This window comes from Fragaria vesca, linkage group LG3 (assembly GCF_000184155.1).
Source record: "Fragaria vesca subsp. vesca linkage group LG3, FraVesHawaii_1.0, whole genome shotgun sequence".
Taxonomy (NCBI): domain Eukaryota; kingdom Viridiplantae; phylum Streptophyta; class Magnoliopsida; order Rosales; family Rosaceae; genus Fragaria; species Fragaria vesca.
In genome coordinates this window covers 10,628,182-10,647,327 of record NC_020493.1, presented here as the reverse complement: position 1 = coordinate 10,647,327, position 19,146 = coordinate 10,628,182, and the positions used below count along the sequence as shown (strand labels likewise).

General features: G+C 39.0%; 1 protein-coding gene and 1 pseudogene across 2 annotated transcripts in view; one reads left to right on the top strand and one right to left on the bottom strand.

The window, feature by feature from the left end:
• Positions 1-19,146, bottom strand: part of LOC101292394 — a 1,325,780-nt pseudogene that overhangs the window by 245,940 nt on the left and 1,060,694 nt on the right. The window contains exons 196-199 of the transcript XR_184374.1: positions 16,269-16,699; positions 15,874-16,024; positions 15,651-15,779; positions 14,391-15,523 (exon numbers count right to left, since the gene is read on the bottom strand). The product of XR_184374.1 is annotated as an uncharacterized LOC101292394 (transcript). The remainder of the gene's footprint in view (positions 1-14,390; positions 15,524-15,650; positions 15,780-15,873; positions 16,025-16,268; positions 16,700-19,146) is intronic.
• LOC101302335 (ras-related protein Rab11D-like) lies at positions 11,082-13,885 on the top strand. Its single transcript, XM_004294080.1, has 2 exons — positions 11,082-11,393; positions 13,144-13,885. Exons 1-2 carry the CDS (start codon positions 11,173-11,175, stop codon positions 13,577-13,579), a joined length of 657 nt encoding a protein of 218 aa, XP_004294128.1. The 5' UTR covers positions 11,082-11,172; the 3' UTR covers positions 13,580-13,885.

The following is a 19,146-nucleotide window of genomic DNA, read 5'->3' as shown; positions in this document are numbered from 1 at the left end:
GGGTGGGCTTGACCGCGGGGAGATTGGCTTCAAGGGAGGAAGGCCGATTGAAGGCCATCGTACATGATGATATGCTCACTTTCTCAGAGAGTAGATCAGAGAGTTGAGAGGTGAGAGACAAGTCCCAGACTTAAATCAGTTAAATAACTAGCAAAAGAATAAAAGGGAAGGGTTTAATTAGAAATCACCCCTTGTGCTCAGCAATTATACCATCGGCTCCCCATCTCATCGACCAACTACTCCGTCTTCGATCGAAGAGGTTGCTCTAGTGGGAGAAAATTAGAGTTGAATGAAAGGGTCTGGGAGAAAAATGAGAAGAATGGATGAAATTTGGGCTTTATTCTATAACATATGTTTACTGTCGGGCTTTCGGGCCTTTATTTTTTCTGAATATGAGAAACCGGGACCGGCTCGTATACAACAAGGCCCGGCCCGAATATGACAAAAACAGATAAGGGACCGGAAAAAAGCCCGGCCAGCCTGGTCCGGTCCGGTTTGGTTATTTTTCCTTCCTCGGGTTTTATGCCCAGCTCTACGTAATTATATTGATCTTTTTTTTTGTTCTATATATTTGCCAAGTATCTTTTTTTTAAAGTGCCAAGTACATTCAAATCTCGATAATTTAATATTTGTTCAAGGAAAAACACATTTACGTGTGCTTTTATCAAAATCGTAATCGACAAGAGTAAATTATATAATTAGTGATCAATTAGTATAATTGTTCAATCAGTTATCAATCAGATTTTATTTTCATTGTACGTTATAGTTACATTTGTAATAGGAGTGAATACTTGTGACACCCTGTAGTTTACACCTAAAATCAGTTTTGTCCCTCACTTTTTTTTTAAACTGGTATACCCCTATACTTTGAATTCTCGATTGATTTGCCCTTTTCCCAGCTGGTTATGACTGTGACATGCTCATTAACAGTCTAAATAACCCTTCACTCTTATCTCTTCTAGCATAGTAATAGGGGGCTTAGACCTTGCTCTCAAAACCCAACCATTGAAGCTCTCACAAGCATTGTTAATGAGCATGTCACAGTCATAACCAGCTGGGAAAAGGGCAAATTAGTCGAGAATTCAAAGTATAGGGGTATACCAGTTTAAAAAAAAAAGTGAGGGACAAAACTGATTTTAGGTGTAAACTACAGGGTGTCACAAACATTTACTCCTTTGTAATATCATCTCTATATAAAGATGAGCTTCAATAAAATGAGTAACCTAATTCCTATTTTACTTTTACATGTTATCAGACATTTTTGCTCTAGTTTACGATTTGAGTTTTTTGGCCAAAGAAAAAGAAAAAAAAAACACACAAAACCCTAGCATTTTCCCTAGCCGTTACCCACCACGGCAGCACCATCACTAGCGCTCACCCTCAGCCTAACCTCTTCTTAGTCGCGGCCTAGCCCTGCTGTTGAGATCCGACCATCCCCAATCCGAGCCGAGCACCCCAAGGCAGCCAAACCCGACACCGGACCTTCGATTTAGTAGTCGGATAGCCTAGCTCCGATCCAGCACATCCTATTGCTGATCACCCACCGTACGCCTAGATTTGAAGCACTGCTTAAGAATGGGTAAGCTATATATGTGGTTTTGCCTTACCATGGGAGAGGATCTAAGGATTCAATTTATGGTGAGAGAATTTGGTAAGCTAAATAAAGATTCTAATGAATATTATTATTTTCTTAACTAAATTTAGCTTCAAACTTACCATATGGTGGAAGATGCTCTAACGGCTAGCCTAAAAGATATTCCTAAATCAAATCCTAATAAAATCAAAATCTAATAAATCCAAGTTATGGAAAAGACTCTCATTATTCTAGCAACTATATTACGAAAAGATTGTCCAGTTTATAACTCTAAAAAAAAGTATTCTGAGTCACTCCATCAAAGGCAGAGGCCGCAGAGTTGAGGATACCAAACGCTAGGGTTTTGGTGCAAGGCTGTGAAATCCCGAACCTACTTAAAATAATTTATCTACACTATATACATATTTGTATATATATATATATATATATGTGTGTATGTTAGTATATGTTCGTTTTAGTAACGAAAGTAAAAGTTCTCTTATAACTAAACAAAAGAACTTTCAACTAAATGAGAATTAGATAGAAGCTAATTAATAGGACTTTAAATAAATGAAATGTTTTACAATTCCTGTTGTTTTGGCCACACCAGTAAGTCTGGGTATGCAAAGTCTCTTTTAGTCATAACGGCGTGCCACCGCCGGACGCGGAATGTAGTGGTTGTAGTAGCGGGGTGCGTTTAGCCTTCTGCTTCTAATGAAGCGACTAAGGATGGAGAGAACACCAACTCCACAGTAGGGTTCTTCAGATTCGCCTTGCGTATCGGGCAAGGACTTATAGTTGTCCGTATGAGCGTCACAATATCGATACTCGACATGAGGTCGAGTAGAGCATCAACTGGAAAGGAAGGGAAAAAAGACAAAGCTTCGGGGAGCGTGCAAGGAAACGAGAGTAAAGCTCCGGGAAGCTTGTAAAAAGAAAAGGGGCTAAGGCGTGAGGCTTTAGCGTCAAGTTCAACTATGTGGAAAGTTGTATTATATTTTTGTTGAGTTGTTAAGTGTGTAGAGAAAGTATCATCGAACTCCTTTATATAGAGTTATTTTAGGGCCACATGTATTGGCCCAAAGCATGTCAAAGACTTGTAGAAGTCTTCAACATTAATATCGTGAGCAGTTCTTATCAACTCTTCGCCGTTGCTCTTCTTGAAGGTACATAGTAGAGTTGGTTTAGAATGCCTCCTTGTCACGGACGTGTGCATGGATCACATATAGCTTAGGATGATTACATCCTTACTTGATTACGTCTCTCATCCATGCACTAATTGCATTTGCAATATATATAGATAGGATTACTTTGATAGCCCTTCACGTCCATGACTTTTAAGCGAAGTCCTCCTCTTCGCATGCAAGCATCTTCTTCGCTTGTAAACTCCTCTTCACATGCAAACATCTTCTTTGCTTGTAAACTCTCTTCGCATGCAAACCTTGGACTTTATAGGCAGTTAAACATTAGACCAAGTCAACTCACGTCTCCTACTCCTTCTATACCACGCGAAGTCTCTTATCCATGCAAACTTGTCTAGCTCGCATAACTTTCCTGGCGGGTCATCACTTGTAAACCCATTATTTCGGACTCACCGGTGTGACGTGGATCATGAATTTAACTAACATTCACTTAGACAATTACTGTCTAGTAAAATATTAATTCTGAGTGTAAACACTTGTTTGTGTTACAAAGAATCATGTTTTACCCAAAACAGAGACCTAGTATACACACACACATATCATCTTTGTTAAAAAGAAAAAGAAAACAGTAGTGCTTATTTGTGTTCATAGCTAACAAAAATACATATGGCTACAAAGTATTGTACACTTTAGTACATGCTTTCTCAAGCTACATTAGATCATTTTCCTTATTTTCAAACTTGTGTTTCATGGTATCCTTGAATATTGTTGCCTCACATCTTGCAAAATTTCCAGTTAGTAATGCCCTCCTTCATGTGTTGTTTTTGGCTGGAACCATTAGATTAGACCTACAACAAACATTACACACCAATCAGTAAAAGAGAAAGTTACACATGTTTTACACAGGTTTTACACTTCTTCCTCTATATCAAAGTGTGCAGCCACACTTTTGCTTGTGTTTTGCATATAATTGCTGAATGAGCAGTTTAAAACTTGGTCTCCAAGTAGAAAGTTGCTACTGGCAGATAAAGATGAATTTCAACTGATTTTTATAGAGATATCTGACAAGCACATTCACTAGTATAAATAGAGGTTTTCACATGAAAGTAGTAACAACTGGAGAAGTTCAGAAGTTAGAAAGAAAGTCAGGAGAAAAAAATTTAGAGTAGAAAAATTAGTAGAGGTCTGAAGCAAGTGCTAGAATTTGGTAATGAAGTTTCAGCTTTGGTAAAACAGGTTTGAGGTAGGGGAAGTTATGAGGAATCTTAAGTTTTGTTTTATAAACTTGTTATCTTGCTTTGAGTTGTTTATATTGTTGCTGAATGTGGTTATTATGTTTAACTTTTCATCAAGTTATTGTTGCTGAATGTGGTTATTATGTTAAATAAAAAATGAATGAAGTTATGGGGTTGAGGTTATTACTTGAAAGGGACCAACAATGTCTGCCTTTGTATACATGTAGGGAGAGAAGCATTTTCAATGTTATATTGATAAAACAATCTTATGACAAAAAAACATTGGTGACCAAGAATAGTACAAGAGTACCAGCAACTAAAACCTAAAATTATGTGCATACACTTATATTGAAATTATGTGCATGAGATTTGCTCTACTGAGTCTTTTGGCTCACCCCTTTATGAATTTGTGCAGATGTTATACTTGAGGGATAAGACTTGATGTCTAGAAAGAATCTAAAGTCTAGGAGGAGAAGTGAATCTATAGCTTGCTGTTTTTGATTTAAGTTTGTGTAATAAGGCTTATTTTCTAAGCTTATTTTCCATTTTGTTGTAAGAACAAAACTTATGAAATAAAGTTCTCCTTCACCAAGTCATTCTGGTTCTAAGTTTTTCACATAGCTTCTATTTTTCAAAGGTTCTCCTATCTTTGATAAGTCGAAGTTATTCACGTCTTTACTCGGAAAAAAAAATTCTCAATTTTCAGGTCATGGTGTGACAAAGGCGGCAATGAATTCTGATTGTGGGTTTCTTTCCGGCACTTCTCGGTGAGGCAATCGGTGGTGGTGCTCTGGTTCTTGCACAAAAATGTCATATATCTTATCTTAGGCTACTATCTTTGGCGCTTGACTTGGTGTTGGTTTTTGTAGACTTCGGGTGGCAACAAACGACGAGCATCGATGGGAGAAGTGACAGTACACGGCGAGCGTAGGTCAGCAGTGTGAGTTCGACAGTGGTGGTGAATTGCAGAGGCTTGAAGGCAAGAAGGTTGTGTTTGGCTGTTATCCGTAAGACTAACCAAAGGCTAGTCGTCTTGGCCTCTCAATGAGGAAGACTGTCTGATTAAGTCACTGTAGGCGGCTTTGTAAACCTAGATCGAGTCTGGTGTAGTTAGGTCTAATGCTTTGGGAGAAGGTTGTGAGCTGGGTTTCCCTTTGGCCCACTTGTCATCTTTCTTCTGTTGTTGGGCCTGAGTTGGATTAGGCTTCCTTTTAGGGTAAAGATCCCTTCTAAACTCTAGCATTTTTTCTCATCTTTTCAATTCGATGAAAAGTACACCATTGGGTCTTAGGCCTAATTCGATTGAAAGTTGAGTCGGTGTAGAGTTTAGAAGGTTACTTATTCTAGAGCATATGCAGCGGTCTTCTTCCATCATGTCAAAGAGCATGATATCTGCTAAACTGATGGCAAGAAACAATGCAGCGGGGGGAAATTTGAACCAGATGCATAGGTGGGATCCAAGTCCCACCATCAGAAAATCAGAGAGGCAAGCAACATTTGCATGCCGGTGTGATGGCTATCAATTGGCAGGACCCATGCACGTGGGCTCCTGCCAACAGCTTCTTTTTTTTTTTTTTAAATCTGGCGCGTCTAATACACGCGCCTTAAAAAATAAAATAAAAAAGGTCAGACAGCTGCAGAGTCGTTGGCTATTCATGGGTTGCCACGTGGCACCCTGTTTGGTGCAACGGCTCTTTCAGCTGCCCAACGGTTAAAGTTTTTTTTTTTTTCTTACCCCGAAAATTGTAAAAAAAAACCCTAAATTTTTTTTCCTATAATAACCTCATTCTTTTCTTTACAATTTGCACCACTTTTCTCTTATCTCCTCTCATCTCCTTCCATCTTCCCTCACAATTCTTTTGAGTGTTCTTTGAAAATGGGTTCTAGTTGGCTTCCCTCCGAAGAGTTACAATTGTGTGTTTCTTGGGTACGACAATCCACTTGCAACATCACCGGCCGATATCAAAACAAAGACAATTTGTGGAAGAAGATTCATGACGATTACGTCAAAAATTGGTGTGGCGATCCCAAAAATCCTCTAGCCGAGCCTCTTACGAAAATTGCGCTCGAATCACATTTTCCGCGCTTGAAGAAATTGCTCAAGAAGTGGCATACATATCTATACAAATCAAGAAACCGTGCGGCTAGCGGGACGAATTTGGTAGATGAGGTATGTCTAACCGTTTGTCTTCATGGATTAAATTTTTCCATTAATATATTTTTTGTTATTGTTTTGTCATTTTTTCTTCATTTTTTCTTCATGACACGAATGGGCATGTTGACTTGGATGATGATGAAGGATTCACAACTCCGCCGTCCAACCAAGAGAGACCTCGTCCCTCAAGCCCGGTTAGGCCTATGGGAGTAAAGGCGGCCAAGGAAGCAAAGAAGAAGGGAAAAAAAGGTATGGCGGAGAAAGACGAGAAGTCTTTAGCTATTTTTCATAATATGCAATGTAACCAAAAAGCACGTATGGAGGCTAGCATGCGAAGAGACGAGGAAACCCTTCGGTTGGCTAGGGAGATCTTAGAACTTGAGAAACGAAAGGAGGCAAGGTTGGCCCGACGTGATGCTATGACGGAGTTGCAAGAAGAAACCAAAATTATGACAATGGATACAAGCATCATGACCCCGAAAAGTTTGAAGTGGCACAAAAAGAGGAAATCGGATATCATGGCAAAAATGAATGAGAGTACTAGTACTAGTGATGATTATGTTCCCCTCTTTGATGAAAACTAATATTGTGTTGTTGTTATAATTTCAATTTTATGTTCCTCAATTTCAAGTTATTTTTATATAAAATAATTTTATGTTTTAATACTAGTAATTTTATGTTGCTCAATTTCAATACCAATTAAAATTACAATACCAAATAAAAATTACAATACCAATTAAAATTACAACACCAAATAAAAATACAATACCAAATAAAAATTACAATACCAATTAAAATTACAATACCAAATAAAAATACAATACCAAATATTACAATACCAAATAAAACTCCACAACTTGATTATTGTTGGTTGGCTTCCAATGCCCAATTGTGCTCCACTAAATCATTCTGAAGAATTGTGTGGATATAAGCTGACTCGAGGTGGTCAATACGGTCCCAAAATGCATGTTGGTTTCTTCCATTTCTTTCCACTAGTAAAAAAGGAATTCGAACCCCCTCATGATCTATTGACCCATCATAAACTCTTGCCGCCAGTGGGTTCAATAGATCTTCTTCTTCTGGCTCAACAAATTCTTCTTCTACAAATTCATCCTCTACAATCATGTTATGCAATATGATGCAAGTTATCATTATGCTTCTCAGTGGAACTCTTGTGCAACCGAGCTCCATGACGAAGGATTGCCCAACGGGATTGCAAGATGCCGAAACACCTCTCTACATCTTTACGGTATGCTTCTTGTTTCTTTGCAAATAGCTTTTGTGCTTACAATTCAGGGTTTGGAATAGTTTTAGTACCTACGATAAATTCCGCCAGCAAGATAATAAGCATTGCTATATCTCCTACCATTTGCATGAAAAGTCACAGCCGGGCTGTTTCCAGCAATGAGCCCTTCAAAGACCGGTGATTGGTCGAGCACGTTAATATCATTTTGAGCTCCTGACACACCAAAGAAAGCATGCCATACCCACGTGTCATGCGAGGCCACCGCCTCTAGAATAATAGTGGGACGACCCTTCCAGCCATTGTAAGCCCCATGCCACCCGGTTGGGTAGTTCTTCCATTCCCGATGCATGCAGTTAATGCTTCCGATCATACCTGGAAATCCCCACTGATCAGCCCTAGCAAGAAACCTTTGAAGGTCTGGAGGTCAGCCTTTGTTGGAGCCCGAAGATACTGCGGACCAAAAATACCTACCACCTGTTAGCAAAACTTCTTCATGCACTCTAGTGTTGTTGATTCCCCCATCCTGCATATCTCAGCACACTGATCAGCAGCTGCGTCGTACGCCAACATTCGGAGGGCACCTGTCATCTTCTGTTGGGGTAGCAACCCTAGTTTTCCAGTGGCGTGTGCTTTTTGATGCCATTAAGGGTCGTGGTTACAGAGAGCCGTCATGATGCGGTTGAACAGATGGGTCATTCGGTACTTCCGACGAAATTCTCCCTCCCTAAAGATCAGATGCTCGATGAAGTAATCTGCCATGAGACTTGTTCCCCTAGCTACCCTATGTCTGGGGTGATTAGGAGAGCGACCAGGATGCGAACCGCGTCCTTGTGGTTCATCAGAAGTATCAAGATGTACCATCATCATGGTCGCGTTAGTCATCATGGCATCTAACGTCTCACTGTCCTCTTGACTATGTCGTTGCCTCTGCTTCAACAATTTACGAAAAAAACTCATCGTAATGATGATGAAATGTGGCGAAGTAATTGAAGGAATGTGTTTTTGAAGATTTGTAATTGAGTTGTGAAGATTGTGTGAGTAGAGAGGGTGATAAAGCTTATTTATGGTCAATTTCAGATGCTAAGAACTTGAAGATCATGTTACATGTCGAATTGTCATTCGTCGAAAATCCTATCGAAAATCCAATGACATTATTTGGCCGACAAACACACACGTGTCACTTTTTGGTTGATCGGAAATCCTATAACATTATTTGGGTGATCACAACATCTGACAATGCCACGTGTCGTTATATGATTGATTAATTATCATATATGAAATCCAAAAAACAAAAGATTAAATCGATAAATAATGATTGCTAAATTGACGGAGCTGCACCGCTGCATAAAAACAAGCCCAGAAAAGCAATTTACAGTGAATAGTAATTGATGGAAGCAATTTAATTGATGGTTTGATGGTTTGATGGAGTTGAATGGGTGCATATGCCCTTAGCTTGTCATATCCACTTTTTTTTTATGTAGTTTTGAAGTTGTTTTTCAGTTCTTAGATTGTCATATCCACTTTTTTTTTATGTAGTTTTGAGGTTGTTTTTCAGTTCTTAGATGTAGTTCGTATTTAGTTTTCTAGCTATGTTGTTTGTATGGTCTTTGAATTATTAATGCTTGATCTTTTGATTGTCATTATTATTTTTTTTTGTAAGAAGAAGCCCGATGCAGCTGCCCTTAAGCATTGATTAATGAAACCATAAAATATAAAAGGGGGACATAGAGCCTAAACACCAAATTACAATAAGTAACATATTCTAGCATGCATCAACTAGCAAAAAGTATTTTATTGACTACTCTATTTGCTTTGATAAAGCGATGAAATAACGGAAAGTTGATTGTATTAAGGACAACATCAAAACAAATATTAGGGTAGCTTCCCTACTATGTTGCCGCACGGAGTAATATCTAACAACCCTCTGTTTCATTCTGCCACTAGGAGGTTGCAACCATTTGACAAAATAAGGAACTCGCACCTTATTTAGAGCAATCAAGGCACACCAGGTGCCCATACTGGGACAAAGCCCACATCTTCTTATTTAAAACAGTAAATAATTAACACCTACTAAACCTAAAATAAAAACAAAGTAAAAAGACCTAGCAGGGCCCAGAAGACGAGTCTAGGCCTAAACCTGAACCCAAAAGTTCGGGAGAAGCCTAGCTACAAGTCAAACCGGTTTCGAGCTTACTACCATCGTCGTCGACAGATTTTCCCAGGCGCCGCCCCTCCATCCTCGTTATCTCTCCATGCGCCACCACTGCACCCTTCTTGGACGGTCGCTGTTGTGAAGGCGACTACTTGGTTGCGCCAATGGCTTAAGTCGCCACTTCCCTGCACATCGTTCTCCAAATCACAACTGCAAGGTGCAAACCAGGTCAGGTAATTCTGATCTGATCTGACCCCAGTCGTCCCAAACTCAACACCACCATGCAATTTCTGATCGCACACCATATCAAACTGTGGAGATTTGATCTAACCTACCCCGGACTGCGCAAATGTAGGCTATCTGCCGTAAGGCCACAACCAAACGTTGACTCTCAACTTAATCTTCTTCTTTTAGGCAGCTACCACAATCATCCAAGACTCGCTTGGAGTCAGCAAGGCATGTCCGAAGACAGCTATAAGGCTTGCCGCCGGACAAGGGAGGAACTCATAGTGTTTTCACAGGCGCGTGTAAGCATGTTCTCTTAGGGGTTTTCTTCTTTGGTCGTCATGATCTTTAATCAATGTAACTATCTCCTTTACCCAAAAAAAAAAAAAAAACCGTACCAGTTTTTATCTATTTCCAAAAAAGGATTTCAATTTTTATTGAACATCCATTCACTTGTTTTCCCACTTTCTCATAATTGGTTTATTTGTTTCTATTAAAAGGCACCTTCCATAACTATTACATGAATATATCTAATTAACTTTTTTTGTATTTAATTGAGCTTCAAAAGAATACAGATATAGCAGATATTTGGAGAAAATTAGATTGTGCCGTGAAAACCTACTAAAATTTGAGGATTCCAGGTGGAAAATGAAAGTTTGAAAACAGGACAGGGGACGGTAAGCACAGGCAGAGAAAATAAAAACTTTTCCCTCTTTTGGGCGCTGTCCGTCCGACTAGCGCCCAACATTTTTTAGAACGTTGCATGTATTACATTGAATTATGTTTTCATAAAACATGAAACTATATTATAATCTCGTTCAACATGGGCCAAACAAGCCCTAAGGATTATCTATTTTCTTATGTTTGTTTCTAAGTTTTTGCTTCTTATTCATGAATCAATAAATTTCATGGGAAAAAAAAATTGTATAGTTTAATCGTATATGTAGTAAACGCCGTAATTCACCAATTCCGGAATCAATTACGTTACTCTCAATTCCATTTCAAGTTAGTAAACATACCCTAAGTATAAATTTTAGACTTGAATTCTTCTTAAATTTGGTGTCAATCATCAATTCCATCTAAACGGGAAATGTCAATTTCCAAAACTTAAAAACTCCAAACATCGGGCGAGAAAATCCGATCCAATAAACGTCCATTCAAAACTCATGATTAGGTGTCAAAAATCTCTATTCAAAAATATCACACACTGCATAAATACAAGCCAAAAAAATTAAGAAAAATACAGAAAAGAAAGAAATTAGAAAAAAGCATAATGGATAAACCGAGGAGCCTCATGGTATTTACATTACGCTTTCCCTCACCGTTCAACTTTTAAAAACACTTTCACGCTTCCCACTTCTCTCTCTCTCTCTCTCTCTCTCTCTGCAAATCTCTCTCTCACTTTCTCTCTCTTCCCCAAAATATCAAAGCAAGCTCGGAAGCGATGGCCGGGTACAGAGCGGACGATGACTATGACTACCTCTTCAAGGTGGTCCTGATCGGCGACTCCGGCGTCGGCAAGTCCAATCTCCTCTCCAGGTTCACCAAGAACGAGTTCAACCTCGAGTCCAAGTCCACCATTGGCGTCGAGTTCGCCACACGGACCTTGAACGTCGACAGCAAAGTCATCAAGGCCCAGATTTGGGACACCGCTGGCCAAGAACGGTACCTTCTATCTTCTTCTCTCTCGTTTTAGTTCCTCGAGTGATTTTGGAGTTGGTTTCTGAGCTTGAATGAGTTTGATTTGTGCGATTTGGTGGATTTTAGGGGCAGATTTGGTAATTTGTTGTTGCATGTGGCTTTTTTGAGTCAGATTTGGTTAATTTTGGTTTCTATTTGCTTGTTATGTTTGAAATTGGTGTGATTAGGAGGACTTGGGGTTTTTTGTTATGTTAGAATAGTAGGTAGAGTTTTAGATCTTGGATGGAAATCTCGGGATCCGTGCGTAGATGAAAAGGAGAAGACAGCTGTGTAGTAATGGTGGCCTGTCACTGTGGTGGTAGTTGCGTCTTGTTAGCCTTGTGAATTATTATTTTTGTCTTTGGTAGAGTCTTTGTAGATCTTCTCGAATTGGGTGGAATGCTTCTTTTGTAAGGCGAGAGTTTTAGTGTCGGACCGAAATTAGTAAATAACTAAATAAGCAACATTGGAATCGCACTGTTGTGAGGCTTTGGGATTGCAGACTAACAGTCGTCAAGAGATTAGGGCATCATTGTTAGAAGTACCCAGCAGTAGAGTACAAGTTTTACACGAAGCGTTTACTCGAAGTAGGAATGTAGGATAATAGGGATTAGGATAGGAAATGAAAAGAGGTTGATTTGTTCAGATGATCAGGACAATAACTAAAACAGGGAATGGCAATTGAAAAAGATCAGATGCCTCTATTCTTCTCAAGTGATAGTGCTGTACTGTTGTACTATTGAATTCTCACCGCCTCTCCTTTACCCTTCCCCTACCAAAAAACTTTACCCACTGATTTTGAGGCCTACCACCTCTACTTTATCCTTGCCAGACCAAAAACCCTATCCAGGGATGATGGCCGTGGCCTGTAAATCTTCATTTAAGGTAGTAGAGAGCAAAAAGGTAGACTAGAAAGAGCAGGACTATTACAAGATAGCACCTCTGCGGCTTATATTTTCTAATCAGAATTTCAAGTAAGTTGATGGCAAGAACATCTGTTGAAGTATGTTTCTTTCAATCCTTTATGCATGTGTGGTCATTGCAGCTGATTAGTTGAGAGGTGTAAGTACTTTGTTTGAGACTCTAACAATCAAATGTCAATAAATTCTCATAAAAAATTCAAGGTCATTTTGGGTAGTTCAACGAGATTAAATTGAAGGGAAGTCAGCTCAGAGAATGATAACTTGTTATATGACGTAAGTTCAATGTGGGCAATGCTAACTTGATTTGCTTATTGAGGCTCATTTTGTAGGATTATTAAAAGGCTACCATACGCTCATGATTATTGCATTCATTTTCCAAACTTTTTCATTGTTTACTGAGCCATTTATCTTATGTATCATTCTCATATGCTCATGTTTTTTACATTCATTTTTTGAATATTTTCATTGTTTACTTATTTATTTATCTTTTCGTATTATTCTTGGAGACTAGAATGCCATTATTTCAAACTATTAATGCTATTATATGGCTTAATTTAAAATATGGTATAACCCTTCCATGACTTTTATGCTCAATTCTTATTGACTGAAGATTTAAAATCATATATTATGCATTTTATCTTCTTTATAATATGCATTTTATCAATTTACAGAAGACCTACCACATCTTTCTCTTCTTAATGTCTGGCTCTTTTTACTTTATTTTATTATTATTTTTTAATTTGTGCATGTGAGTGTATGTTTGCAAAAACATCTTTAATCATGACACTCAAATGTTCCTCTTGAATTCGTAGGTACCGTGCCATTACAAGCGCTTACTATCGGGGGGCAGTGGGTGCACTCCTTGTGTATGATGTCACTCGTCATGCAACTTTTGAGAATGTTGACAGATGGCTGAAAGAATTGAGGAACCACACTGATTCCAACATTGTTGTGATGCTGGTTGGAAACAAATCAGATCTCCGCCACCTTGTAGCTGTCTCGACTGAAGATGGAAAGTCCTATGCTGAGAAGGAGTCACTCTACTTCATGGAAACATCTGCACTGGAAGCAGTCAATGTGGAAAACGCATTTGCTGAAGTTCTGACTCAAATCTACCATATTGTGAGCAAGAAGGCAGTCGAAGCGGGAGAAAATGGAACAGCTTCATCCGTCCCAGCCAAAGGAGAGAAAATAAATATAAAAGATGATGTGTCTGCTCTGAAGAGAGTTGGGTGCTGCTCGAGCTAGGCCAGGTAACAAAACTTATGAATGAATATTGCTTATCTTTAACTTGTGTAATATTTTTCCGACGGATACAAACTAGAGGATATGAAACATGAGGTTTTCCTTGAGTGGTTAAGCTAGTTATAGTATCCAAATTTAGTGACAATTCCTGTGAATGCTGATTAGCCCATTTAAATCGCCTTTCAGCACCAACTCTGCTTTCTATGTTTGTTTTCCCCAAGGATATATTTGGTGAATTTAAATATCAAAATTGTATCAACATCTTTATTTTTGTTTACACCAAAGTGCCCCCACCTTTATTTGGATGCATATTATTAGGGTAAGTTCATATATGTGCAGTCTCCTGCAAATAATACGGTGGAGGCAAGTGCAGATGATTTTACATTTATGGTTTGTCTCATGCTCATTGTTTATTTGCTGGTCTAAATGCATATTTTCATGATCACATGTATCTGCTTTTTAGGCATCTTGATTATAATAATTATGAATGATTAGAGATCATCTTTATTGAATAGTTTTATTATTCTAATGTTATGCTAGATTGAGTAGTACCTAATTTAGCAAGTAGAAAAGGATTTAATTGAAGATGTGCAGTATCAATTCTCATTGAGTTCGCAGATCGCGGGTCGAATCAATAATAGTGCCTGACAAGAGCTCTGGCAATTTAAACCCTGAATCTTGAATAGGATTTAAAATCTCATTCCAATGATAAGATTACATTTCCTGGTCATCATATTGTCCCTCCTCTACAGCAGCACCTTGCTGCACTATGAGAAGAGATGTACTAACCTCAAAAAAGCTAGAAGACACTTACACTTCTGCTAGAGTACCTAGCTCATCGTAGTCGCTGCTGTCCAATACTGATGTCTCTGTTGGCGTGCTGATGCTTCCATGTCGTCTTCCCATTATGTACAAATCGTAATGATCCTCCATGTCCTTTATGACTTTGAGAGTTTCTTCCCAGCTATTCACCACTTCCTCTACAAACTCTATGGATGAATTGTGCATTGTATGGACCCTAAAACCATCCACGTACAAGTTATCAAGCTGTTTTTGCCTCCCAGTGTTTGCCATTACCTCTAAAATTTCGTTTTCATAGTCAGCATCATCTAAGCATGCCTCTGTATTCAAGATGAACCGAATAACCGTCAAGTCAACCCCTGGATGCCCAGCCATTCTTTTTGCATACGCTAATGCCTCACGGTCATCTGCCCCTCCAATGAAAAATACAGCAAAGCGGTGGTTGCTTCCGTCATCGGAGCTAATGTGGCTGCCGATGTTGGACTTGAAGATCTGGGATATACCAAGTCCCCGGTCTACAAAAACACCCACTGAGCATGGTGCATTGTCAATGACATTTCTATTGACTGCCCTGAGCGCAGGATTGGATTCCTCCATAGTGCCATCTAGGGTAGATTGTTGATGTAACGGGACAATCACAAGGGTAATGCACCTGTCCTCCGCAAAGTTGCATATGTCTTCATGCATTGTGGCGTAGGCTGAGACGATGGTGAGTGGCTGGACATTAACATTATCTCTTTGCTTTGCGTAGAGTTCAAAGGGATTGGAGTGCGAGGATGAAAATATTTGTCTGGTCTCGTGCGTGCTCCCTTCATTTTTGCTCTTGCAAGCATCATGGACAATGAGCATAGCGGAAGTGTGGCCGGTCATTTCAACAAGCTGGACAGCAAAGACTTGAATTGGGGACTGTCTGGTCGGATTGGAAGCTTCGAGAAGATTGATGATGGCGGGTGAGTTACGCGAGTCGTGGGTGCATGCAAGGATTCGAAGCTCTGTGTTAGATCCTACGCTTCGTATGTTCCTATTTTTGCAGTGTCCTAAATGCTTCTTGGTGGTGTTGTAAGTATAGGATAGGAAGGGTCCGACCGGAATCATCAGTGCCCAAACTACAAAGATCATAGCTGGGAATGTTCGTTGGTCCAAGGTCTGCATATGTAATAAGCAAACAAATTAAGAATGTTCAGTTGCAGCTGCAGCTGCAGCACAGAGAGGAATAATACAGTATATTGTGTGGGTCTGTCTGTATATTGTTTTCGACGTTATATATACGTACCTTTAGGTCCCTGCCGGTGCTGAGGATAAAGAGTGCCACTAGGCCTCTGGTGTTCATGACTACTCCCAGAGCCAGAGCATCCCGAGGTCTCATTTTGTGGATTAAGGCGGCAACAAAGCTGCCGGCAATCTTAGGTAAGAAAGCCAGCAAGAGAACCAGCATATAACGTTTTGCATATTTGAGTTGGAAGGTCGTATAAGAATCGTGTGAACTGAATACAAACCACATGTTGGTTCGTAGCCCGATGATTAAAAAGAAAAGAGGCATCAGAATCCCAGTCACAAAGGGTTGGATCTTCTCTACTACCAATTTTCTGAGCTCTCCCCTCGGCATAATGGCTCCCAATACGAAAGGTCCAACGTAGGATAGTGTACCTAACGTATCAGTTATCAGGGCACAGACCAGAACCCCCATGAGAACAAAGCTCACATGGAGTTCATTGTAATCGTCTCTCTTGTCCAGTTGTCCTCTTTGTTTTTCGTTACGAAGCGGATTAGCTTTGGAAGAGCTGGCCGGAGTACATAAACGCAAAACCCTACGAAAGCCAGGGTGGTCAGTCCGGCCATTAAATAGTGGTGATTCAGATTGGTTAGTGCTAGAAGCAAGATAAAAAGGAACCACGAGCCAAGGTCGGAGATGACAGCAGATGACAATGCAAGTTGTCCAAGCTCGGAGTTGAGGAGCTTAAGGTCTGCAAGGATTCGAGCCACGTCTGGGAAGCTTGTAGTGCCGAGGGCGAGTGCCCAGAACAAGTGACCTGAGTGTGTGTTGTCTTGCTGATTTGGGGCTTTCAGAAACTTCAGATCAGGCTTGACGTTGTTGTCTAGGACAAAAAACAAGCCCCAACCGCTGGCGATGGCGACCGCCATGCCTACGAGGGCAATGCTGAGAGCCTTTTTCCTGGCACGCATCACCGGCTTTAGTTCAAGTTCTAATCCCACCAGAAAGATGTAGTAAACTAGGCCCAGGTTTCCTATAGTTTCTAAGGTCATTATGCTGTCGTATGGAGCAAACGAGTTAAAGAGAGTTGGCCCCAGGATAATGCCGGCCTGCAAAAAGTTTCATATAATCAACATCTAAGCTCAGATCAAGAGTTTAATGAGTAGTGTTTCAAATTTTGCTATCAAACTGCACTTCCCGATCAACCGGTACGATCAAACTTACTCAAATTTGAGTTTCTTTTATCAACATTTCTCTCGACTATCATCGATATGATCAGACATTCAAGGCCAGATAGAAAGATATCAAATAACTTACAAGTATTTGAGCAACAATGCGTGGTTGGTGCAAGGGTTTTAGGGCGTGCACGAGAATGCTGGAAACCAACATGATGCTCACTATTTGGAGAAACAAGACAGGGAGAATCTTCTCCGTGGTAAGCCTCAAATGTTGTAGTTGCTTACTTGATTCCCTAACATGTATATTATAACATACCAGTGTTAAGGTTCTGTTGTTATAAGGAAGAACAAAATCCGAACTATCAATTTGAGCTGAAATGTTTGCTTTCAGCGATGGAGGTAACGTTGCCATTATGTACGTCCGACCTCCTTGCAGGGGCTCAGTGGTCTTGTCCGGATTTTACCCTTCTCCGATCCTCTTCCTCTTCGTCTTAATTTTCGTTGTGATTTACAACCCCATTCGCATCCCCGGCAGCAATCCTGAGGTTCTTCTCCCAAACTAATGAAAGAAAATGGCCGGGGTACGTTGTAATACATGTAGAGTTTAGTTACCATATCTCCGCTGTGTTTGGTTGAGCATTTCCCACCATTTTCGATCTCTCCGGCTTGCACAGTTTTTCATTCAGTTATGTATTCTAGTTGTGATAGTATTTTCCATGATATTGTATTTTCCATAATTTTGTTAGTCTAACTCTTGACAGCATTGAACCGGTTTATAAAGTCTACAATAACAACGAACTATTAACAAAATTTAGAAGCTCATCATTTTCCACAAAAAAGCTCGTTATGTTTGTCCACAATTAGTAATTACATACAATAATTCACGATGCACACGTATATATTAGTCCGGATGTAAGTATTTTCCATCATATTGTATATCAGTTGATTGCAACAGTTCAAAGATCGCTGTAAGGTGGCTGGTTATGACATACATGGCATGGCATCCTTTCTTCAAGTGTGTGATAGTAAAATTGCTAGGGCACATTGCATTGCATGTAGCATCCTAGCTGCCACATTTCTACTAAACAATGCAGAAAAATGTTTTTGGACAACGACTTCATCCCACATATTAGGGCAAAACAACACTGAGTAAGAGTCTATCCAAAGAAAGTATATTGGCCAAGTGGTATAAACCCTAGTAAACGATCATGATAAGTCATTCCAAAACCGATCGAGCTGGAATTAAACAAATCTAAGCCAATTTAGTTATAATAAGAAGTCGCCTCAAACAGTTGAATTCAAAAACATATACGAGTTCTTGTTATAACTAAGATGCTCACTCGAAATACGTTGTGTGAACATTTAGGGGGGTGTATTGTATATGGAATTAGTGAAAGTTTTAAAGAAGTCTATGGAATTTGAAAGTCTAGGGGGGGTGTATTGTATTTGAATTCATACAGACTTATTTTAATCAATTGACTTTTTGAAAAGTCTATAGACTCTTTGAAAAGTTCATAGACTTTCACTGATTTCTTAAAACCATCGATTTTTAATCACAGACTTTAACTGATTTCTGAAATCTACAGATTTCATATGAATGACTTATGTAGATTTTTTAATACTTACAGAGTTACATAAAAGGAAAAAAAAATAAAGATGCAATGACAAACACATAATGACACCGATTATAAGTTTAGTGCTCATCTATCTAATTTCGATGCATACCGTTGTATATTTGATTGAAATACATAAACATAAGTAACAAAAAAAAACTATATTAACTTAACAACATGCGTACTTGTACGTTAACTAAAGACACATATTCTAAAGTGGGACATTAGATGTTCACAGTTTAATTCATGTACGCTAATATAATAATATATGATCATGTGGTTCTAATATCAAGAGTTAGTATATAACATTTAGGTTATCGAGGGTTCCAAGCATTACAATTGAAATACAACAAAATATTAACATTCCAAAAACATTGAAAAGAATAGGTACGGTAGAATAGAACATTGATAGCACAAAATATTATAAAAAAGAAAAAAAAGATGATGTATTGTAGGATCAACCTATTCACATGTAAAGAGAAAGTCTATCGTAGACTTTTCCAAATCTTTGCTCTAGTGGATGGAAAAATATTGGAGTTTGGTGTGTGTAATTTACACTACAAAGTCCACAATTATCCATGAGTTATTAATTCCATAAGTATGAATGATATTTTGAATACATCTGAACTTCTATTCATTTTAAAAAGTCTTAATTGAATACCTCTGAACTTTGGTGGAATTCATAATGATTTTTTAAAATCTAGTTGAATACACCCAGACTTTGATAGATTTTTAAAAAGTCAGTATTGAATACACCTAGACTTT